The sequence below is a fragment of the Falco naumanni genome, chromosome 13 (assembly GCF_017639655.2).
Source record: "Falco naumanni isolate bFalNau1 chromosome 13, bFalNau1.pat, whole genome shotgun sequence".
In the NCBI taxonomy this organism is placed as follows: domain Eukaryota; kingdom Metazoa; phylum Chordata; class Aves; order Falconiformes; family Falconidae; genus Falco; species Falco naumanni.
The window spans coordinates 1,319,920-1,344,275 of record NC_054066.1 but is presented as its reverse complement, the minus strand read 5'-3'; the positions used below and the strand labels follow the sequence as shown (position 1 = coordinate 1,344,275).

At 58.3% G+C, this 24,356-nt stretch overlaps 1 protein-coding gene across 1 annotated transcript; it reads right to left on the bottom strand.

The window, feature by feature from the left end:
- Nucleotides 1-450: 450 nt before the first annotated feature.
- TSPEAR (thrombospondin type laminin G domain and EAR repeats) lies at nt 451-24,287 on the bottom strand. Its single transcript, XM_040613113.1, has 13 exons — nt 23,442-24,287; nt 11,231-11,451; nt 10,906-11,144; nt 10,689-10,779; nt 9,960-10,116; nt 9,426-9,557; nt 8,657-8,707; nt 8,002-8,234; nt 4,916-5,102; nt 2,708-2,937; nt 2,226-2,413; nt 1,794-1,895; nt 451-1,501 (listed from the first exon to the last, which is right to left on the bottom strand). Exons 1-13 carry the CDS (start codon nt 23,575-23,577, stop codon nt 1,348-1,350), a joined length of 2,121 nt encoding a protein of 706 aa, XP_040469047.1. The 5' UTR covers nt 23,578-24,287; the 3' UTR covers nt 451-1,347.
- Nucleotides 24,288-24,356: the final 69 nt, after the last annotated feature.

Below are 24,356 nucleotides of genomic sequence, written 5' to 3'. Positions count from 1 at the left end.
AAGCAAGAAATGGTCCTTCCCAGCAAAGCCAGCTGTGGCTGTGGCTGGGCTGGAGGAGGAGGGAGGTCTGCAGGGGCTGCCTGGGAGCCCTCCTGGACCCCAGGGCAGCTCAGGCCACGACCCCCCCAGCCCCTTCCTGGTGTGCTGGCATCTCCTACAGGCTCCCCAGGGCCAGGGTGGGTGGCCCAGCCCCAGCAGGAAACCTGGGGCTGGGGAAGGCTGAGCGATGTTCTGGGCTGGTCAGGAGAGGCAGAGGCTACCGGGCAGGGGGAGGCAGAGGGGCACCCTCACCCCAGCACGTTGCTGTGCTCAGGGCCACCTTATCCCCACGGGCCACCTGTGATCACAGACATGGCCCTGTCTCACCTAGGAGTGGCTTGTTGAGTGGAGGGAAGCCTCTGCCACAGGCAGAGCAGCTCTGGTACCTGCAGCTTGCGCGTGGGACGAAGGCTGGGTACACACAGTTTATTAGAGCCCTGGTTAAGCAAAAGAATCCCCCAGCAAAGGCAAGGAAAAGAAAAGAGGCCATAGTTTCACCTGGAGCAGTTTTGGGTCTTTCCCATGCCCATGGTAGCTGGATTTGTCCCAATGCAGGTTTGCTCAGGAGTTGCTAACCTCATGCAAAGGCGTGCAAGGACCAGCATTGCTCCTTGTACACATCTGTCGATTTGTACAATACATACACACGTCACTCAGTGAGGACAACCAAAACTGGCCACGGCAGAGTGGGAGCGTGGGCAGGCACCTGCGGCAGCGGGATGGGGTGGCAAGGCCACTGGAGATGGATACAAAGCGCAGCGTGCAATATCGAACCAGGTGGGTCCTCAGCAGCATTGCAGCCCCAGGCACTGGGCAGCCAGAGCCAAGCCCAAAGCCACCTTTTTCCCCAATTTCTTACATGCCATTTCCTCCCCCTGGCCATACACCCCTCCCAGCAGAACACACACTGTTCGGTCTTTCTTCCCTGGCTTTGTGCAGGCTGTGGCCACAATCAACAGCGGCTCTGGGTCCCTCCTGGCTGGAGACCACCAAGCCTCAGGGTCCCGGTGAGTCCGGGGAAGTGCCTGGGCACCAGGCACCCTTGGTAGAACATGGTTCTGGAGCATGGTAGGACAGCTCGCCCAGGAGAAACAGCACCCAAGCAGGGTCACAGCCCCCTTGCCAGCCCCCGGGGCGAGGCTGCAGGGAGCCTGGGGCTCCCCTCCTCCTCCTCCCCCTCCAGCGGAGTGCACAACCAGCCAGCTGCAGGGCTGATGCTGCAGCCATTCCCGGGCTCTGTGGTCCATCTTCACCTCGATGCCCAGCTTGCCCCAATCCTGGCGATGAGCTGAGCGTGTCTCAGCCACCTCAGGTGGTTTTCAGCTTGAGCACCTTAGAAAGCGGCTCCTTGGCACTGGAGTAGAGGAGGTAGGAGCCCTCGGCGGTGTGAAATGCCTCCCAGTCTCTACAGCCGACAGTGGGGAGGTGGTGAGCTGCTACGAAGCCTTCATAGCCTTGCCACCTGCACATGAAGGGCAGTTAGCTCCTGGGGCACAAGCTAGGCACCTGGAATGGGGCAGAAGAGCCGTGGGGCTGTCATCCCCCACCTCCCTGCTGCGGTTCAGGGTGGGATGACCCTTACTGGAGCTTCTCATTCCTGCTCAGAAACCTCTCCAGAAACAGGGAGCAGTCCTATCTGTCCTCCCTGGGAAGCTGTGCCAGCATCCACACAGGATGCCCCCATGCTGGGCTCCCGGCAGGTTCTTTCCCGCTGGGAACAACCAGCCAACCCTGCCCTCCCCCCACAGCAGTACCTGTAGATAATACTGTTAACGGAGAAGGTGAAGCCATCGAAGGAGTTTGCTACCACCAGAAAAGAGTCGTCTCCCACCGAGAAGAATTCCCAGTCCAGGGCACTGAGGATGAAGCAAGCAGAGGGGCAGGTGAGGTGGCCCCAAGGGGCTGTATGTCCATGCCTCACCCCAGTCTCTGCCACCCTGATGGCACACAGAAAACCTTGCTCTTCCCAGGCTGTTTCTGAGAGGAAATCCACCCTTGTTCCCAAATCCAGGGCCTTTTCCTAGCTCCCACTGGGATTTGGTGCCAAAGACCTGCCACCCATTGCCCTCCCCACCAAGTCTCGGTCCCTAGCAGTGTGCAAGCCTGCACAAACCCTCCAGGAGACCTCCAGGTTGCTCAGGGGAAGGACGTGGACTGAGGAGCACCCTGACTCTTTGCAGAGGTACCTGTAGGTGAGGAGGTCCTGGAATTTGACAAACATCTGGGCAGTGATGTTCAGCTCATAGATGGAGGAGTTGATGGCATAGAAGTTAGAGGGTGCTGGCGTCTTGCTGTCATAGCTGTGGCTGTTTGCAACAGCCAGGAAGACTCTGTCCCCGACATGAAAAACCTCCCAGTCAGCAGCACCAAAAGTCTGTGGGGAAGGAAGGCACATGAGAAGGTGCATATGGACGAGCCTTTGCAAGCCAAGGATGCTGTGAGGTGTGTGGGGACCTGCCAGAGGTGCAGCAGGGAAGTTACCCACTCCTAAAATCCTCCAAGGAAAAAAATAAACCTCACTGTGTCAATCCTTATGGGAGAATCAGTGGGAAAATCTCACTGCCTTTCCAGAGGACCAAAGAACATCTCTCTCTGTAATTATTCCCCGGCTTGTCTAAACCCAGAGGGGAGACCAAGGTGTAGTGTTTGATCAGTGGCCAAGCCTTACCAGGATAGACTGGAAGAGCTGGAAAGAGCCACTGAGCCAGATGTAGATGTTCGAGTAGATCTTTGTGGATGTGCCATTGAACGTGTTAGCCACAGCCAGGAAGGAATACGGCCCAATGGTGAAAAATTCCCAGTCATAGGCTCCAGAGGTAGGGATGGTCTGGTTGGTTTCAAACAACGCTGTCCTAGGGTTCCACCTGTATATCACACTGTCTATGTTGTGGTTATTCCCTGTGGGAGGGAGACAGACAGACAGACAGACAGACAGACAGACAGACAGACAGACAGACAGACAGACAGACAGACGTGCACCATGAGGAGAAGGAACGCCTGGCTCGTGTTAGAAACCAGACCCAGGAACAGGTTCAGCCATGCAAATATTTGCCAGCAGGTTGCAAGGCTGATGGCTAGTGACCCATTGCTCCCCAAGAAGTAGTCAAAGAGCCTCTAGAGCCTCCATCCCTATCAAACACGCTGACAGCTTGTTCCCAAACCTGCGGTGGCAGCTTCCCACAGCCCCTGGCAGAGGAGGGATGGGAGGGTGCTGTCCCCCCACCCCAGCAGCACACCAGAGGCACAGCAGCCACCTAAAGCGGGGCCAGTCCCAGCCGAGTCCCTAAGCTACCAACACCACGGGCTGCCATCGCCCTTCGCACACAAGCTTGCACATCTGGGAGGGGGCCACAGCTGGAATGGCACCATGCTGATGTTTTTCAGCCAAGTCCCTGTGCTCAGCTCCCGAGTGCTGGAGCTGGCCAGGGACTTCCTTGTGCCAATCCTGGCTGATGGCTTGAACTCCAGAAAGAGGGAGGGGATGCCACAGCCCACAGCCTGCCCCGTGCTGAGCACTCAGGCTGAGCCCACCAGCACCCAAACACATGCCCCGTCCAGTTCCTGGGCTCTGTTCAAGCATCTTGACCTCATGTCTGTGTAGGACCCGGCCGGCTTTAAAGCTTAAAAAGTTTCTGCACTTTCACCCTGGCACAACCCCTCCAGCCAGAGACATTCTTCTAACAAAGAGCTGGCTTCACTGGGACAGGAGGGGGGCACCCCCAGCCCCTTTCCACCCCACAGTCACTGAGCACTGCTGTACCCGTCTTGGCCCTGCTGGTGTTTCTGGTGACTGAGCAGCAGCAGGACCACACGTTAATGGGTTTATGGCCAGTCCTCATTGCAATGAAAGAGACTGGCAAGAAGGGCTGCAGGCAGAAGAGGGTGTGTGGGGAATGGCCATGGGGATAATAAGTGGCAGCTCCTCAGGGACTGACCCTCGCCCACCCCTAAGGGGAACACCTCTGGTTTGGCTTGGCCATGGTGGTCTTAACCCCTGCATGATGTACATGGCCACCGAAGGGACCTTTTTGCTGCAGCTGCCATGGGAGTAGGTCTTGTCAAAACTGGCTGCGGTGGGGTCCAACAGGTGACACAGGGAGTTTCTAGCCCAGCTCACAGGCAGCTGGTGCCCAAGCAACCTGCCACCAGCTTTGAGCCTGGTGCCAGAGGAGCTGATGCCCCAGGAGCCAGCCCTGATGGTAGTGAAGGAGCTCACCGGCCCAGCGTCTGAACCCGGCTGGGAGCATCCTGGGGACCCAGGGACGTGGTATTGACCCATTCATACCCTGTGCTGAGAGGTGCATGCCCCAACCCAGAACAACTCATGGCCTGGGAGGGGAAGGAGGCTGGATCACATCTGGAGGGTGCCCACGGAGGGACATCAGCAGGCTCTCACTCAGCTTCCCTCACTTTCCTGTGTGCTCACGAGCCCAAGGCTTTGGCATCTCAAAAGGCTCAGCCCCTGCAAACCTATGCAGCTGCCCTCAGCACCCCACTGTGTTACGTAGCTTTGGGGGAAACAAATTAAGAGCAGAGAGATTCAGCAAAGACACTGCCCCTACTCCTGTCCTTGTCCCCCACCGTCAGAAACCCGGGGGGGACCGTGTCAGCCACCTCCCCAAGTGCTTTTCTCCCCTAAAATGAGATGGTCTGCCAAGGTTCAGGCTTCCTGAGGGACACCGTGCTTCCAGCTGCATGCCTATGAGGATGCCCTGCGCTCTGGCAGAGGATGCGCAGGAAGCTGCAGTGTTTCCACGGCAACGGGAGGATGCTCTCGAGCAGGGTGCCTGCCGCGGGGCACCGTGGTCCCTGGTGTCACCCCAGGGCCACCTGCCCCATCTGAGCCGGGCCGGTAGGGAATTTAAGGGCTGGGTACCTTCTCTGTGGTTGACCACTGCGAGGAAAGCCTCTCCCTCAATGACAAATGCCTCCCAGTCCCTAGCGCTGTGCGTGGTGATCCTCTGGTACGTGATGAATTTCTCTTTCCTGTGGCTCCACTTGTATATTACAGAGAACTCCTGACCCCTGTCATTCTGCTCAAAATTAGCCACTGCTAGGAAGATCTGAAAAATAACAAGCCAGGACATCTTGGTTTTCTCTTCTCGAAGCAGCGTGGACAAGCACAGGCAGAATGGCTCACGGGATGCAGGGCCAGGGACTGAGGCGGCTGGTGTGGGACAAGGCAGCCCTGGCTGGCAGGGGTCCCCAAGCAGCCCCCAAGCAGTACAGTGCACCCAACGCGGGGACCCGGACCTGCTGGCCTGCGGGGGCCTTTGTTCATGGCAGAGGCAGTGCCTGCTGCCTGCAGAGCCCGCGCAGGGACAAAACCCACCACCACAGCCTTGGAGCCAAGCGGAGCGAGAGCCGTGCCGCAGCCGCTCGCACCCCACCGGCCCCGGGGACAGAGAGCACAGCCATGTGGGTGAAACAGGCTGGGCAGGGGCAGGGGCCTGAGCTACCAAACCTTCCACGTAGGGAAAGGTTGTTCAGAAAAAAAATCACAGATATCGTGATAATAACCATAATAATGATTCCGAGACAAAGCATTTGCCGGACCAAGAAAGCCCCACTGCGAGTGTCAGGGACAAGTGCACGCCAGCGGAGATGGCCCTGCGCAAGGCGGGGAGCACATGCGAGCTCGTGGGGGCGTGCGGTGTGGCACGCCGGCCCCGCCAGCCCGGCGTGTTTCCTATGGCGTGCCAGGGGTTATGCCCCTGTTTGGGCCACAAGGAAGCACAAGGCCACAGTCCACAAGCAGACACCAGCCAGTGGGGGTGGTCTCCTGCCCCCTGCCCAGTGCGGGACCTTGCCAGCACCAGCCTGGGGCTTTGTCCAGCCGAGGCTCAGCCGTCCCCAAGGAGAGAGACCTTCCACCCTCAGTGGAGGTCTGCGCTGGGTGCACACGTCACACCAAGGAAGGTGCATCCCCAGTGCTGGGCAGCTCTCCCTGCCGGTCCCGGTCCAGGGAGTCCCTTCAGGGCATCTCCAGAAGCACAGCTTCAGAGGGAAGAGAAAGGCCTGGATACAGCCCCACAACTCAGGAGCCTGTGGTCCCTTGCTCTCCATTGGCAGGAGCCACCAGGAGACCCTGATTGCTGCCTTCTGGGGCTCTTCACCCCATCCTGGCAGAGCATCAGCGAGTCCTGGGGCAGTAACAAGGTGCTGACACCTACAGAGATGTCCCCACACTACAGAGCACCCACCTGCAACACGTGCAAGGAACCTGGGCTAACTGGAGAGATCTGCACCACTGCTGGTGCAACATCTGTCTGGGCACCAGCTCCATGCTGAGCATGGGCAGCTGCACCCAGAGCACCTGTCTTTGTCCCCAGCCACTCCGGAGCACCAAGGCTAGCACCAACTGGAAAACCTGCCCCAAGCTGTGCAGGAGAGAGGCCATCCTGCCTAGTAAGTCTGAGTAAGTTTTTTCTCAGTGAAGACCTGAAGGCAAACCCAGAGCATATGAGCCTTGGTGAGCACCAACACGAGTGTGGGACACCATGGAGATTTGGGACCCCCCAGCCTGGTGGTCTTCCCTGCCCCTGCAGCCATTGCTGCAAGGGGGTGTTGTGGCTCCAGACTAACACTGGGGAGTCTCAAGGTGGTTCCCATCAGCAGATGTTGCCATCTCCTGCCCGTGAGAGTGCAGCTGGAGCTCTGCAGAGCCCGCGCAGTGCTGGGGATGGCAGGCATGGCCCCCAGCCCGAGGCCAGCTTTGCAACGCAGCTGCATTTTCAGGGCTTGACCAGGTTTTCTGCAGGACCCCACCGTCAGGCAGGTAATGAGGGATGTGGCCCATGTGTATCCAAAACAGCAGGGCTGTGGGTACCACCAAGCCTGGGGGCAGGACTTCTGTCCCATCCCTCTGTACCCTGGAGCATGTGGCTCTGCACAGGGAAGCCCTGCAGCCACCCTGCGCTGTGTCTGGTGACAAAGCCACAACAGGCCATGCCGGAGGGGGAGCAGTCCCAACTTCTCTGGGAGCTCGGCACAGAGCTGGCTCTCAGCAGATGTTTTTTTGGCTTGCCCAGGCCTCCTCGCAAAGTGGTAAGTAGCTCCTCAGGGAGAGGAACCAGGCAGATACTCTGCAGAAGTCCTGTGGCAGAATGCCCAGGGAGGAGACATGGCTCCAAAGTCCTGGACTGATTCAAAAGCAAGCGGGCTTAAAAATGCAGGAGGTTGGGCTCAGTGGGTCTCGGGAGGGAGCTACGGGTTCTCTAAGACCACAGGCAGATCTCTGAGACCAGAGCAGACCTTACGTGTGGCTGGACACCCACCGCAGGCAGAGCTCAGGGAGGGCTCTGCTCTCTGTGGTCCCACGTCAGGAGCCGCGTGTCCCCAAAAGCAATGCCGCAGCCACTGCCCGGGTGACCCCGGCCTCGCTTTGCCGTGCCAGGTGGGCACTGCAGCAAACCCTGCCCCGCGGGGCTCAGCCTTCGCGCCAGGGCAGAGCCGTGCTGTGAGCCCCCCCCAGACCAGGCTGGACTGCGCCTCTGCGGGATGGACATTTTGGCACTGGCACTCGCTACACCTGAGGCGGGCACAGGCAGAGCCTGCTAGAACCCCAGCCCATGGCACGGTCCAGCTCCAACAGCTGGCTGCGGAGGCTGACCTTGCAGACATGCCGGAGATCCCCAGGGAAGAGACGTGAGCACTCTGGACGCACAATTACCCACGCTGCCAGCATCAGTTGCTGGAAATGGCCCGTGTGGATGTAGCTGTGTCTCAGCAAACCTAGTAAAACAGAGGGCAGCCCACCAAGCAGCCACCGGTCCCTAGGACAGACCCTTACCAGATGAGTATGTGTATCAGTGTGACCCCATCAAAGACAGAAGGGAGAAAGATTCTCCTGCTAAACCATGCTCGAGGCTCAGGGCTTCAGAGGAGAAGCCAGTGAGGGGCAATTGCAGTTTAATATACTAAAACGTGAAGGCACTGAAACAACCTCCCTGGCAGACTGACCTTCTTTCCTATGGTGAAATACTTCCAGGACTGAGCCTGGTACGTGGGGATGTTCTGGTAGGGCACAAACTTCCCGTCAGTCCACTTGTAGATGGCCGATCCTGGGGGGCTGTACCGGTTGGCAGTGGCTGCAAACAGTCCCACCTTTGGGATGGTGAAGAGCTCAACACCCATCGTCTCAGAGTTGGTCACGAGGTTCTGGTACTCCTCCACGTAGTCCAGCCGATGTTTGACTAGGAGGCCACAAAAAAAAGAGGGGTGAGGTTAAAACCAGATGACCTGGCCTGGAAGGGTGCCCTACGTGACAAAGGCAGAGCTGGGTTGCCAGCGCTTGCTGCTGTACGGAGCTTTGTGGGGGAAAATGAAGGTCCTGGTGGCGCCGGTGGCGAGGGGCCAAAACCCGAGGGGGTGATAAATGGCCTGACTCCGTCTCGCTGGGCAGCACATCCAGGCCCATCCAGCCCTGGAGAGCAGGGCTGCCAAGAGCTCTGCTGAGCAGTCTTCCCTGGGAGGGGGGAAGGATGAGATGCCACATGTTTTGATCGCTTCTTACCAAGCGGGTTGATATATTTATCCTAAAGAGAATGAGGAGAGGAACAGAGCTACAGCGAAAGGGCCTGGGCTGCTGAGACCAGCTGGGTTAACCCGTACCCACCTGCAGCAGCCCTGCACCAGATGTTTTCTCTGGCTGGAGTCAGCATGAGCTCTGGAAGAAGTCAGAGAAGACTTAGACAGAATTAATGCCAGGAATTAGAACAGAAACCCTAAGTGTGGTCCCAACGGCAAATGGGTGGGCACCGGAAGGGACAAATGGCAGGAGAAGGGCTAGAAGATGGGCCAGTGCTGGTGGCATCAAAGGGCACAGGTCAGCAAGATCCCCGCATGAGGTCTCCATGTGGGTACCAGCATAAGAAAAACCCCAGGAGAGGGGGGAAGGACAATTCAGTTGTGGGCATGCCCCATCCTCCACGTCCTCGCCAGAGATCCTGGCCAGACTGTCTACAGTGAGTGGGAGCACACCAGTAGGCAAAATCCGTGTTGTTAGCGAGTAACAACCATCCCTCCAGGCTCTGGTTGCTTTGCCACCTTGTTACTCCACTGTCGCCCCACTATTTTCTGCACGAAGGCTACCAGAGCTGGGATGACATGAAGGTGGAGGGACAACATGGGCACTCTGTGAGTGGTAGGGGAGCTGGCTCACAGGGACACCCGATTCCAGAGCTGCACTGGAAGTGTTGATGCGGGCACCAAGAGCAAAGCGGAGCCGGGCCAAACAGCAGAGAGGAAGGGGGACACCCCAGACCCCTCGTTCTGCTGTTGCCTGACTTGGTTCCCACCCCAAAGTGCTGTCAAGGGCAAATCTCTGCCCCACCTTGGCTGCAAGAACCTCCCTCCATCCCCAAGAGCGCGTTGCACACCAGTACCTTCCAGCAAGGAAATCCAGGTGCTGCCATTGCAGAGGTACAGGCCTCGCCGGGAGGCGTTGAACCAGAACTGTGTCTTCTCCTGCCTGGTGCAGGGTGGACGGGACCCCAGGGTCACCTTTGTGTCGGTCTCTGGGCACGGAGAGGAGCAAGGCAGGTGCCTCTTAGCGCACACGACAGAGGAGCAGCGAGGCTCATCCCCGTGCACACATGGAGGGCTGGCCGTCCCGGTTCCATCCTGATGATGGGCACCAGGGAATGGGGGACATGGCATCCTAGCACCGAGCCAGACAGCCACCGGCCGAGCAAACCCTAGGGGCTGACACCTGGGGGGTCACTGGCATGTGCCCAGCACTACCAAGGAAGGGGAGCTTCGGACAGGGATCCCACCCCATACACACTTTGAGAAACAGAGGGTGCTGGGGACACGTTCTTCCCCTCTGCTTCTGCTCCGTGCCCAGCCCCACACAAGGAGCCTTCCTCAACCAACACAGAAGGCAACCAACCGAGCCCATGTCGTGGGGAGTTACTGACCGTAGGGGTATTTTAGCACCTCGTTGCTCGCTGGTTTTGCAGGGAGATCCTGGAGGATAGCGGGGACAGAGAGCGTTGCTACTTTGAAGTTCATGGCAGTGCATATCCGAGGGGTGGCATCAGCTCCTGGCAGCAGGACAAGCTGTCTCAGCAAGCCCTGGGAAAGCAGGAGCAGCAGGATGGAGAACAAGTCCAGCAAGACCAAGAAATGGAAACTGCAGATGATTCATGCCCTGGATTTCCCCCCTGACTCTTGCTCATTCCCCTCCCTCCTGGGCCGTGGAAGCCTCCCTGGGATTCACATGCATTTATCAGACCCTCGTTACATGCCCAGCCTGCCAAAATCTCCATCCTGGGCAGTTTAACAGCTGGCGCAAGGGGAGCGTTGGCAAGGGGCTCATTAGCTGCAGGCAGCTTTCACCGCCTCTGCTTTTCACTACTGGTCAGGATCGGGCACTGCCCTAACTTTTATATCAACAAGGCTGTGCCAACGACTGTCCTTCTGCTGCTGCACCACTGGCAACGTCCTCTTAAAAACACATTTGTCCCACAAAGCACCAGTGGCCAGCACTGCCCCTTGCACGCCCACAGCCAGACTGGGACTGAGGCTGGTGGTGGGACCCATGGCCACTTACGCTGCCTGTGCCATGGCCCAAGCCCTGCCAGCATAGGGATCCGAGGGGGGGCTGCAGCTCACCCCTGGGCAGCCCTGCACCATGGGGCACCTACCGTAAACACGCCTTTCCTTCTTCTCCTGTTGCCCAGGTAGAAGCTGGCTCGCTTCACTGACAGAGAGGCTGGAAACGGGGTCTCCACCACCCTGCGGATGGGCAGAGAAGAGTCAAGGGACAATTTCATAGCATCTGCTGGTGCCTGGAGGAGATGCTGGGGGAGGCACCTCACCCTACCAGCCCTCCTGAGCCCCCCGCCACTGTCCCCGACCTACACGTCCTTGGGGACACTGCAGTCCACTGTCAGGGAGAAGGACTGGCCAGAGACGGCCAGGACGAGTGTGTGCCACTGGTTGTCGGAGAGGGAGACGTTGGGGAAGGTGACGCGGATCTGCCAGCCGCCGGCGCGCTCCTGGCTCCAGAAGAGGAAGTGGAGCTTGTTGGGGGCATAGCGCAGCCCCACCAGCACGCTGGGGCTCTCCTCCGCCATCAGCGTGAAGACATACTCATTTCTCTGCGGGAGGGCACGGACTCAGATCTGCATGCCACAAGCTGCAGGGCCGGGCTGTGCCCGCTCTGTGCTCGGCTGGCAGCCCTTACCTTGGCAGGGACGCTGAGGACCCTCAGTGTGACAATGATGGAGAACTCCTCGGGGAAGCGGTCGCAGTGGATGAAGAGCCGGGAGGCAGGAAAGCCCAGGACGCGGGGTCGCGAGGCAGCAAGCTGGAAGCCGCGCACTCCCTGCACTTGAAACACCCTCATGCCATGGGCCAGCCCACCAGCGGGGACCATCTCCGAAAGGATGTCCAGTGGGCGCAGGTCTGTGCCGAGAGACAGCGGAGCACGTCATGAACAATGGCAGCCTGACCACCCGGGAGCAATGCCAAGTGTGCAGGCTCACCTGCGTGAATCGCCCCAGCGATACGGCTCTGAACGCTGACCCCAGGGCCGGGACCTGCTGGCCAGGCAGCCCCAGGCTGCCACCAGCTTCCTCGGGACCCACTGGCACCAGCAACAACAGCCAGAGCCAGAAGAGCAGGCAGGGATCCAGCCCCCACAGGCTCATTTGCAGGACGGCCGCCCATCCCCATCCTCCCGGGGGCGGTGGGGCACGGTGCTCCTCTCTCCATCCCGGTCCAGGCTCTCCCAACCCAGCCCTCATTGCACACATGCACATACTCCCCTGGCAGGCACCAAAACCACTCATTAAATAATTATCCTCTCCCCAGAGGAGAAAACAACGTGCCCAGCCCCAGAGCATCACCCAGGTGAAGAACAGCACCATGCACCAGCACTGCAAAGCTGTCCCCACGTACCAGTGCTGGGGTTGGCATCGGTCCGATGTTTCAGCAAGCCCCATGCCGGTACCCACAGCGGATGCTTCTCTGACCATCCTCACCTTGGCACTCTCGCAGCTTTTATTTTTGAATGTTTCTCTGGCAGGATTGTGGTGGCCATAGCAAAGGGCACCAGAGCTTGATGATGATGCTTACAGGATGAAGCAGCACTTGGCTAGACTTAAAAAAATCCTGATTCTGTCCCATCTCCAGTGAGACCAGGCTTTTAGCTCCTATTTGTACTAATAAATCTTGGCTGCTGGGGCACAGCAGGAGAGCTGGGAGGGAGGGAGCTGTGAGCAAGGCTGGACCCGTGTGTGTCTGAATCCAAACCAGCTGGAGAGGGGAAGTGTTTCTGCCCGGGAACCCCCTGCAACCCAAACCTAGATGGGCAGAGCAAGGAGGAATCTGCTTGTGTGACATCCCTTAGTGGTAACTGTGTCCACTGTGTGTCTTTTTGAATATTTTGAATAGCCCAGAGCAGGGAGAATGGCAAGGTCCTTCCCACCCTGCCACCTCGGCGTTCCCCCTGTCCGCCCCTCCGCTGCTTAATGCTGCTCCCAAAGCAAAGCCTCAGTGGGGGAGGCTTAACGGAAACAACTTATTTCAGAAAGGCACGACTTGGGGAATGACCAGTTTCTGTTTTCTCAGCAAAATGCACAAGCTGAATTCAGGCTTGGGTTTGCGGGGTGGTTCAGGACCCCCTGCCTGCACTGGGGGCGGTGGGGATGAGCCGGAGGACAGCTCAGCTGGAGCCGGTGGCTGTGCCCGATGCTGTTGGCCAGGAGGGGACCGACTCCTAGAACCAAACCCAAATCCTGAAACCCAAAGATGTGTGCTCCAGCCTGCCTCCTGCATCAGTCGCTGCTACCCATCAGAGCAGGGCTCGGACAGTGGCCGGGGTGTTTCAGCCCAGGCTGGGAGCATCAGGGCTGCACCAGGCGCCGGCAGGAGGGACGTGGGGACGCTTAAATGTGCTGATGCTGGTCCCTCACAACCCTGGGATCCTTCTAGCCGAGGCTGCCTGGAGACAGCAGGGACACCCCCGGATTGACCGGAGCACCTAGGGGGAGAGGTGGTGGGCAGAAACTCTCCGATCTCTCCCAGCTTTCCTTTTCACCACCAGCTGGGCTGTAACACAATGTAAATACAGGCGCCATCAAACTGAGACAAGCCCCAAGCACACGGAGCCTGGGCCCCAGCAGCCCTAAAAAGTGGGCTGAAGCTTTGCTGCCCACACCGGGACCGCGCGGCATGGGGATGGGAAGGCAGAACCAGGGGATGAGGACCCTCTTCGGCTCAGGCTGTTCTTGGTACTTCCCTGCGGGAAATGCCAGAGGAGCTGCCAGCGCCTCGGAGGGGGCGGCAGGACGGAAACATTCTGGGAGCTTTTGCTGCCAGGATTGTGCCTGGCAGAGAGCACAGGGAGCTCCAGAGAGTCTGTGGCCTGAAGGAATTTCCAGGGGGACTTCATGGCTCTCCTCTACTTCTCCTTCCTCCCCCCCAATCCCAGCATGTTGGTCGCTGGGGTCAGCAGACCTTGGTACAATGCTTGTGCCGCAGGGACGGGCGCCTGGCTCTCCCCACGGCACCGAGAACTGCTGGTCGCTCCCTGGCTGCCACGCTGTGGGGCCGCAGGTGCAGGGATGACCCTACTACCCGCTGCCCACGGGTGCAGGCAGCTGCAGCACCTGAGGCATCGCACCATGCTGTCACCCTGAGGCTCAGCCCACTGGCACCCAGGCACCGAAACCCCAGGGACAGGCTGCCAGGGAGAGGCTGCCCCACATGGGGCACCCCGCAGCAGCCACATGCCCCCCAAAACAGAGCACACTTTCTGGGGTCTCCCCTGGCAGCGCAGGGGACATCCCGTGGGAGCACACGGGTCCCGGCACGTTTCCCGACACAGCCTGTCTTGACGCCTCCCTCCCGGCGCAGCCCACCCTTCGCTCCTACCTGTGCAGTGCTGCCACGTCCTGCCTCCCCGGATGAAGCCCCCGCTGGTGGCCCAGTGGAGGAGAATGACCCAGAGCAGCAGCGGAGCCGACATCGGGGGGCTGGCCTCAGGGGGTCCATGCACAGGGACCTCACTGCCGTCTGCTCCTCCGTGCCCAGGCAGGCGCCGCTCGGCTCAGCCCCCCCAGGAGCTCTCACATAGTCTGCTGGCAGGACCACCCAAAGCACCCCACCACTGGCTCATCTGCCTCGGGGACACGCCGCGTCGAGCTGCTTCTGGGGTGCTAAGCCCCAGCTCTGCTGTCCCCTTGTGTGGGCATCGTCCCCGGGGGCAAGGCAGCGGTGGGAGTCGGGGGGCTGGTGGGGGCTCCCCTGGGGCGGCCGTGGAGGCAGTGCTGGCTGCAGCCTGCACGCAGACATTTAAATGAGAAGTCAGTGGTGGGAGAGGAGGAGTCCCAGCTCCTTGGAGAGCTTTTATCTTTTGCCCAACCCTCTGGAAGGCGGCTTTGGGGAGGGATTTTTTAATATTTTTTTTTTCTTTGCTTCCTTTAATTTTTGGTGATTCATTTTTCCAGGATCCCATGGGATTAGGTGGGAGATTCACTCCTGCCTGGAGAGACCAAGGTGGGAACCTTCTACCCCAAAAGCCTTGAGCTTCCAGCAGCACAATCCCAGCCTGTACTGGGGGGCAATCCTCTGTCCCCTCCGGTTCACTCCACCCTGCTCAAAAAACAAGTCAGACCCCACAGGGTGCATATTTCTCCCCCAGAATGGCCTCGGGCAGGTGATACACAGCCAGTGCCCGGGGCAAGGCTCCAGCCCAAAGCCGGCCACCAGACCCGGCCCTGCCATGAGGATGGTGGCAACGTGCTGAGCGTCAGTTCGGAAACCCTCGAGGTTATGCTGTTCAAATGGGAGAGACAGCAGTGGAAAAACTCCCTGCACGCAGCAAGCTCCACTGGGTTTCTCCAGCCGCAAAACAACTTACTTCCATTCCCTGAACAATTGAAATGTGCTCCCCCCGCCCCCATCCCCAAATCCTTCCCGCAAGGCGAGCACTAGAATAGAAAGCGGATGGCCAGGATGATACGCCAAAAAATTCTGTTGCAAACTGGGGGTTTCGTCAGCGAGGAACAGCCGGAGCTGGACTCACAGCCATGCCTCATGCCGGTCTGTCGCCAGCCCTTGCTAGCCCGAAACCCTCCGTGCCGTGGCCAGGAGGGTGCAGCCCATGGGGCGCGGGCACGTGGTGGAGCAGAGCACCCGGCACCTCCGTCCCAAATCCTAAGAGCAGCTACTTGGACCCTGGAGACAGCCAAATGGGGTTGGTACCTCCGTACCGGAGTCAGACAGTCCCTGAAACCCAGAGAGCAGCCACACGCATGCCCGGGGATGCTCTGCGCTGAGTAGGGCTGCACGGAGTCCCCTCCCCACAAAGCTTCTCTCTGGGCATCCTCCAAATTGGGCCTCTACTGGAATCACGTTTAAGTGGAACCTAAGCAGAGCTTAACCTCTCTCAAGAGCGAGCTGCAGAGGTGAGGCACCGCTGGCTCCCCATCCATCCTCACCCCTGAGCTGGGGACAGCACCCAGTGGCACAGCCACTACCCAAACCCAGGGGTCCTGAAAGGCAGCTGCTGGTGGCGACTGCAAGGGATGCGGGAGGTGCAAACCACCCCACCCCCAACAGGCTCAGCCACTGGTGATGCTCCCTGTGGCCTTGGCAATGCCCACCAGCACCAGGGCTGGGACCAGCCGTCTCACCGGGACCCCACGCCACGTCTGCTGGCAGGAGGAGCGGGGACCGGCATCCGGGGCCCATCCGGCAGAGAGGTCGGTGCGTTGGAAGGGCGGCTAGCACGGAGCGGAGCGGAGCTGCTGCCAGGGCCCTGCCTCCCGGCAGGTTGGCACTGAAGAAGGCAGCACAAATAAGAATCAGAACTGCTGCATTTCCCAAGGCCGCACACATGTGTCAAGTTAAGCGTGGCTTTGGGAGCTGGCAGCACTGCCCCGAGTAGGGGACTCGCACAAGTGGATGGATTTTGGGAAGTCTCCCGCCAAGGCCAGCGCCAGCTCTGCGAGGGTCTGGGCAGCCCATGCGACTCCTCCTGGGGAGGGAGGAAAAGTCCTGCCGGGGATGCCAGGACGACTGGTTTCTTCCGAGGGGATGCAGCTGCCTTTGAGCACTTCCTCGGCCAAAAAGCCAGTTGGTGGGGACATCTCCAGACCTGAGGACACAGCTGCGGGTGTCCCCTCCAGAAGCAGGGGGATCCAGGGAGCTCCTGGCAGGAGGTGGAGGAACCAAAGCCCCTGTTGATGAGCATGGAGGACATGCCAGGCAGTCCTCAGCCCAGCACCGTGGGCTCAGGCTGCCTTTCAGCCACGTGCCGTTAATGAACGGTCTCCTGGTGAGAACAGGGATGTTGATGGTCCTCAAGGATCTTCCCCATCCCTGGGCTGGGGACCTTGGCAGGACAGAAGATGGTGGAGTGGCTTGGGCAGTGCCTGGCACTTTTCTCCCTCCCCAGGGAACCGAGCTGTGATGTGAAATAAGGACAGGGGCCCATCGCTGCCGGCTGTTGCGTTGGGTCCGGGACCTGCTCTGTGTCCCAACGGCAGTAGGAAGTGGTCTGCAAAATTGTTCCTAAGCACACACGCGCACATTCCTATGTGCACAAGCAAGCGCGAGAAGATGAAATAAAAGAGACAAACAGCGCGACGTTTGCCTAATTCGCACGGGTCGTAAATAAAACCATGTGGCGGCTCCGAACAAAATGATCCTTGGATTTCCACCAAAAAGGTTGGCCATCATTGGGTCAGAAAAGGTTGAGAAACCCATCTGTAGACAATACATCTCAAGCAGAGCTTCCATGCAGAGGACAGTGCAAGGAGGGCACCTAATGAAGGCCAGGGACAGGCTGGACCCTGCACACAGGGTAATGTTCTGCTCTTCCAAGACTGTAACTCATTCCTTATTATTTGCAGACACAAAGTCATGTTTCAGGGCTTGTTAGTCCTATTCATTTCAGGCTTTATTCCTGACATCTGCAAGAGCTTCCCCCCTTGAAATGCAGCATGCATACAGGCACTGGCTGTGGCAAAGCTTGGAGGGACCCTATACGTAACATACAGAACTGCCCATCTCATGGGTGTCCCCAGCGTGGGCTCTGGCTGGCAGCAGGCAGTGTTGTGCCCACCCTCCTGCCCACGCCGGCAGGGCCAGGGGAGCCAGCTGAGGCTGGCTGGCCACCACACAGGTGTGACCACACGTATCCTCAGGGACAGAGCTGGAGGTCAGCAATGAGCACACACAGCCAGTCTTGCCTGCATGAGCAGCTCTTTGGGGTCGGTTTCGAAAGGAATGGGGGAAACTTGTTCTCAGGATCACCCCAGATTGCAGTTCTCCAGATGCCAGTTCAGGTTGGACACCAGAACACCACCTTCACCCCGATGGTGGGACAGGGACAGATGGGGTCTCTATCCTCAGCCATTTCCAAGGCTCCCTCTTGTCGCCTCAGCCCTTTCTCCTAGGCTGAAAATCTTCCCCGTGTCTCCTGGAGCAATTTCAGCTCCCTGAGCCCAACACGTCAACATAAACTGGAGTCCCAGCAAGAAATTTCCACACCAGGAAAGCTGTCAGCATTGTACAAGAAGTGTAAACGTCTTTAACCCCATCGCATTTCAAAAACTTAATTCCCAGAAGTTTTGGAGAGGTTTTGCCAGGAAAAGTTTTGTCGAAGGACTGGGAGGATTGCAAAAGGCACCATTTTTAGGAAAGCCACCAAAAAAAAAGCACAAAGCTGCCCCAGCGCTGCACGTCCTGCTGCCAGCTTCCCAGGCGCGGAGCTGCCTTCGGGAGCAACCCCTGCCGGGCAGCGGCGAACCACCAGCATCGCTCACATCCCAGAGCCCTCGGTGTCCACACACCCACGCACCTTCCCAGCGCTGCCAGCCCCGGGGAACCGAGGAGCCAGGAGTGGCGGTCCCGGCAGGCAGGCAGGGCTGGTGACCTGCAGCCCAGGTCTCTTCCCAGGCAGCCAGGAGCGAGCTGAGCGTCCTGCCTGCATTTGGAGGACACATGGCAACCGAGCTGCCGGGCTTTGAAAGGGCTCCAAAAAGCAGTCACTGAACTCTGGCCAGTACAAGCAAAAAGACAGGACACTTCTGCACCAGGGCTGCTCGGGACGGGGCTCGGCAGCGCCCAACGGCCACAGCTCCCCATGTTCCCTCCCTGCAAGTGACAAACAGCCCTTCGCTGCTGCCTGTCCCTCGGTGACAATGCTTTTTTTCCTTTTTGCCACCTCCCTCCAGTGTGCCCAAACCTCTTGCAAGAGGCAGTGCCACCTCCCTGCAGCCACAGGACCCCAACCTGGTTCTGCAATCGCCACTTTCCAGCAAGCGGCTCCATATGGATGGAGGGCATCAAACACAAGCCACTGTGCGCATGCAGACTATGGCAAGGGTGCTCTGGGTGTTTTCTGTAGGTCTTACGTCTACACGGAGGCAAAGAGTAGTGAGGGGGCTAACGTGTCACGCAGCAGAGGTGCAGGAGACCCAGGAGCTCTGCCTGGACTCCCTGCTCCAGCTGCAACATGAAAGCCCTGCTCGCCTTTGAGCTCAGCTAAGATCCCTCTGCAAAGGGGATAAACAGAGTTCCTAGGGCCAAGAGGAGGCGGGCAACGTTCCCATTTCGCACTTACTGTTGGAAAGCCCCTCGGCGCCCAAGCCCACCCCAGCCTGCTCCCAGCTCTGTGCTTCTTCAGCCATAGCACTTGCCTGAAGCCTCTGGGGGTTTGCACAGCATGCGCTTGCAAGAGGAGAGGGGAGAAAGGGAAAGGGTTTTGCAAACGTCTAAGCCTTCTTCCAGCAGCAGCAGCAGCTCACCAGGCTGAATATGCAAACCTGAGGACTCTGCGTGGGGAACTGTAAGCTCGGCCAAGCAAACCCGGTGCTAAGCGCCACAGCTCTCAGCAGGCTGCCGTGGGGTAATGCCTCGGGCCTGGAGCTGGCTCTGGGATGCGCAGCCGCTCCCCGTGCACAGAATAATCTCCCTTGGCAGCCCCGCAGGAAACCCTCCGCCTTTGCCTTGTAGTCCTTTGATCTGGGCAGTGACCACACGCTCCAGCTCGCAGCGGGCGGATGGTGGTAAAAGGCAGAAAAAGCCACGGCAGGGAAGCCCGGGGACTCACCCCACATGCCTGGGCCTGCCAGGAACCAGCAGGATAGGAGAGGGGATGCACGGCGCTGCCTGGACCAGAAACAATCCTGTGACTCCCTGGTTAGGGCCCGGCCAGCACCTTCTCTCTGGACGAAGCCTACCTTGGACCACACAGGGTGTTAGGGAAAGGTGTGGGCATCGCAGCCCCTCCTTCAGCCAGAGCTCCCCCAGCACTCAGGGCTCTGGCCAGGTCCTCCCTCTGGCAGGTCCAGTGCCCTGCAGCAAAGAATAGCGGCTTTGGCACCGCTTTGCTCCGCAGCCATAAGAAAATCTCTTGCCCCCATGACAAAAAGAATCGGGGCCCAATTTTATTCCTTGCCTGTATGACAATGTAAAGCTTTTATTATTACATTACCCATGATTCAGGCTCTGGAGAAGCTGGTGGGACCAGGAGGGCGGCAGGCGGTGGAGCAGGCAGCACGTGAGGTGGGCTCCCCGGGAGCCAAGGCAGGAGCACAGGCAGTCACACTCACGCTGGCCACCCGCCGGCAGCGAGCACAGCTCCGTCTCCTCCGGGGAGGGAAGGGAACAAAGGCAGAGAACAATTGCTATTGTTTTCCAAGACTTTCTTTGGGCCAGTTCCTCCAGCGTGGTGCTGTTGCCCAGCCGCTCCGGCTGCGGTGCCGCGGCCCCACTGCGCTCAGAGCTGTGCAGACACTGGTGGGGGGACGTGACCCCCATTCCCAGGCGCCCGCCACCCAACACTGGGAGCCTGGCCCCCGCTAGCACAGAGAGAGACGGAGCCAGCACCCTTGGTGGGGTTACTGCATGCACCGCAGCTCCTGCCCCACTCCCCAGCACCGTCAGGCATCCCGGAGATGCTCCAGCTTCCCATAACCCGCCAAGGCACGATGCCTGCGGTGGGGAAAGGGTGAGCCCAGCCCACGGCTTCGAGTGGTGGGGAAGGCGAAGAGCAGAGCAGGGTGTCCTTGGGAGCCTGGCTCCCGCTCCCGGCGTTGGCCCTGCAGCGAGGCAGCAGCCTTTGCTGGCAGCGGGGCCTCAGCCGGGAGCGGGAGGTCACACAGCAGGACCCTGCATGAGCCGGACAAGCATCCCCCCTTGATTGCCCCCTGAGCAGGTCTCTAATTACAGCCCATCCTCTCCCTGCCCAGCCATCACTGCCTTTGAAGTCTGGGCTTTCAGAAACCACCGGGGAGGCTGCTCCTAATTGCACTTTGCAAGAGTGGGGAGGGATTAGAGCTGGGAGGGGACAAGGCGAGGCTGGCAGCAGGGGCTGCTGTAGGAGGGGGAACTGGGGTCCCACCGACAGGGTGCTCAGCATAATGGCATCACCCTGGGCTGACCAGCCTCCGTGGGCACTGCAGGAGGAGCAGAAGAACATCTACAGAAGGTGGTACCTAACACATGGGAAGTTCCTCAACCTAACACAAGTCTGGTTTGACGGGAATTGCCATTAATTGGTACAAGCAATCACGTGCCTCCCAGTTACTGACTGGGTGTTAAAAGGATGGATGCTGAAGAGCACCAAATGCTAAAAGTGAAGCTGCATGGGGACAGTACAGACAAGTGGCTTCAGCAACAAAAACAAGGATGTTTTCATAAAGCCGAGTCTCACGTAGAGCCCTAAGACCTCCATAAGGCCCTCAAACACAAGCACTCCCACCAAGGCCATGCCTAGGCTCCAAGGTAGAAGACCTTGTGTCAAAGCAGGATCTGGCTGAGGACAAAACTCAATTTCTAATTGCCTCTCCAGGCAAAATGGTTTTGAAAACACCTGCCCTCCAGCCTGCCCTTCTGGCATCTCTCCTTCATCACAAGAACCGGCAAGCAAAGCCGAGCTCCAGCTGAGCAAAGCCCCTCCTGAGCCACCCTGGCAACGAGCCCATGGACACCAACCAGAAGGATCTCCAACCCCAGAGGCTTCCACCATTGCCTCAGAGCAAACTCCCCCAACTTGGTCACTGCCCCATGCCTCACCATCTCCTGGCTCCTGGAGGGACGCATGGCATGGAGAAGCCGTGCAAGACATAAAGCCCTGGCCATCAGCTCTGCAGTCCACTGTTAGCTCGGAGATGTGGGCATCTCTCTTGCCCTTCAAACAGACATGCCCCACAGAGCAGGATCTCCCCAGCACCCAATGGCTGCCGCTGGCAACGCCTGGAGGGATGCACATGTGGACCAGACCAGCAGAGAAAGACACGGGTGCTGGTGAAGCAGCACGCCAGGAGAGGAGCCTGCGCAACCCCATCCCGGGCAGACTCAGCGAAGAAACCCCGATTCACCTAACATCGTCATGCCAGCCCCAATTTGGGTTCAATTTGCCAAATTATTTTGGCATGGGAAAAAAACTGTTTTGGGGCAAAATTCCCAACCCGGTTGTGGGCGGAGAGCCTCCCCGTGCTGGGCCCAGCATCCAAGTGCGTGGGTGCCACCCAGCATGTTGCATCCTGCATCTCTGCTGCTTTGAACCCACCTCCTGCATCTCCTGCAGCCCCCAGAGGGGCAGCCGCGGCGGGTGCATTGGTCTTTGCTCCGCAGCCCCCCGAGCCCTGCCCCAGGGCACCCCAGCCACCCAGCCCCTTTGGCCAGGGTGACCCGGCTCCTTTCAGAGCTGTGACAGCAGCACAGAGCCACAGCCTCTCCCCCCATTAAATGCATCAAAGCGCCCCCAGAGAGCCCTGCCCTGGCGAGCTGGGGCCAGCTGGTGCCCCACGCATGGAGGGAGAGAACCAGGCCCAGAACCTGGCTCATCTTCCCCCACACCCTTCAGGAACAACATGACCAGACAGACCCGCTCGCAAATCGCTCCCCGAGCGCTCACGCACACGCTGCTAGCACCGGCAGCTACCCTGTAATAACCCACCGTCCGTATCATTACCATTAATTATATATTAACATACCCCATAATCTTAACTGCTGCTAAGTCACATCTCGGGGTGGGGGGTGGGGGGTGCGAGCCACTTTCAAAAGCCACCTGGCTGGTTCTCCTCTGCTCTTACACCACCCGCCCCGGGAGAGGGGCTGGTGGCCCAGGCAGGACCGGGATCTGGCAGGCGGCTGCAAGGATCAGGGCCGGGGTGGGCAGGAAGGTCACCAGGCTGGAGCCACAGATCCCCCTGCCACCCTGGGCTCCCAGGGGACTGTGAGAGCATCGAGCGCATTACGTAGGACCACCAAGCATTAAGTGGCTTGAGCAATTTTTTGGTGCGTGTGACGTGGGGTTGGACCCAGCTGGACAAGAGGAGACACGGGGAGCCCTCGCTGGGGCTGGTACGGGGGCTCATCCACCCTGCTCTTCAGGTAGCACACGGGGAGGGCAGCTCATCCCAACCAGACCCTCGGGTGCAAGAGGAATTCTCCAGATTCCTGCCCCTTCTTCTTCCCTGTTGCCACCCCTCACCATCCCACTAGCTGGCAGCAAGACCCTCAGCATCCCTCACCTTACGCTCCCCCCAGCCCCTAAGTTTCCTGAAAGGCAGTGATTTTCTTCTTCCCCCGAGTCAGGAAAATTGGAGAGAAGCAAAGTGAGGCAGGTAACCAGCGCCATTTCTTGCCCAGGCAACACAGGGACTTGCCACACTCATACATCCATGCCCTGCCGCTGCCCCAGGCTCAAGGCCCCTCAGTCAGCCCACACAGCCCTCACCCCACACCGCAGGGCTGGGGGGCTGCCACTTCCAGCCCCCTTCCGGAGCCACCTCCTAAACACTGCACCAATGCCACGTCCGAGAGAAGCCCAGTATTAGCGGCACGGCTGGCACTGAGGATGGACATTTCGGGTCTGTGCTGACAAGAGAGGGTGTTTCGATTCCCATAGGGGCAAAACACACCCAGCATCCTCACCAAGATGCAACTGCAGGAGGAAAGCAAGGAACTTGCAAAGAGGCAGAGCTTTCACCTCAAAGGCAGCACACCACCTTCCATCCACCATATAGCTCCAGCCAAGGAAAAGCTGGAAAGAAGCCTGGGGCTGGCTCTGCCCTGAAGCTGCAGTCGTTTCATGTGGCTCCAAACGCCTCTCGCCTGGGAGCTCGCACTTTCAAAGAACCGCTTGCATGCACACAGGCACACAAAACACAATTAATGAATGTCTCACATCCCACTGTGTGTGTTCTGACACAGCTCCACTTGCCAAGGGAAAAAAAAAAAAGTGTGCGTGTGTGGATGTATGTATATACAAAAGCTTTAAAGAGGACGTTGCTCACAGTTTTACAGCTTTGTTGAAGGGCTTTGTTTTGGGTTTTTTTGTTGGTGTTTTTTTTTCTTTTTTAAATATAAAAGCCTAAAGCAAATATAATCCAGAGAAATATTTTTTTAAAAAAAAATCTTTAATACCTTACCTGCATGTGTAACACCTGTAGAGCTCCAACACTCCCCAAAGAACACGTTGTATAGAAACTGTTGCAGACTAAAAAAAAAAAGGCAACTGCTCAGAAAAACATTGCTACTGGCTAGTATTACACATGCTGTCAACATGAATATTCTTTCACGAACGGAGAGGAATAGGCTTTCAGGGAAGTCTATTACAGGATTGGCACGGCAGCTTTACAGGCTTTGACTCTCAGGTGTTCCCCAGTTGTAAGAAGCTGCCTGTGCAGCGAAACTGTCTCTGGGCAAGCCAGGCACAGCAGAAGCCCACCCACCTCCACACCAGCATGGAGCTATGCGAGATGAGCCCTCATGCTCTTTGCGGGGATTCAGTTTATTACGGAATAATAATAATAATGATGAAGTTTTCTTTTTTTCCTGCAAATAAAACAAACAGGGTATCTAGCATGCTGACTGCAGTGCCATGTTTAATCCTTTCAATGAACACAAACGCTCGCTTGCTGGTTTCAGCTAAGAAAAGAGCCCTGACTCAGGACAGCTGTTCCCACCTCAACAAAGCAAGTTTTAGGACTTCTGCTTATTTTGTCACCTGCAAGGCTGTCTGGTATATACGTTCACTGGGCGGTTTAAAACACCCAAGTTAGCAAGCCTGCTGCATGCCAGTCACTTTTCTTAGTTCTCTTTGAATTATCAGGTCATAGCCATCATTAGAGACAAGACACTGGCCACCCGGGAAAGCCCAAGCAACTGTGTCAACTCTTCCACTCCTCTAAAGCATCCCCTTTGTTTTTGTAACACATCTAAAAATGTAAAACATCCCCATGTGTTTTAGCTGCGTTAGGATAAACCCTTCCATTCCTTTGGACCAAGTCAGAATTGGACTCTCCCAACTAGTTGATTACCCATATAAAACACCCACTGCAATA

What these genes read in the sequence shown, in the direction of transcription:
- TSPEAR (XM_040613113.1), bottom strand. Translation starts at nt 23,577, where the DNA reads ATGTTGACAGCATGTGTAATACTAGCCAGTAGCAATGTTTTTCTGAGC. An exon ending in TGCAGTGTCCCCAAGGACGT is followed by an intron (nt 10,780 to 10,905) that starts GTAGGTCGGGGA and finishes GCCCATCCGCAG; the next exon opens with GGTGGTGGAGACCCCGTTTC. An exon ending in GAAGGAAAGGCGTGTTTACG is followed by an intron (nt 10,117 to 10,688) that starts GTAGGTGCCCCA and finishes CTGCTTTCCCAG; the next exon opens with GGCTTGCTGAGACAGCTTGT.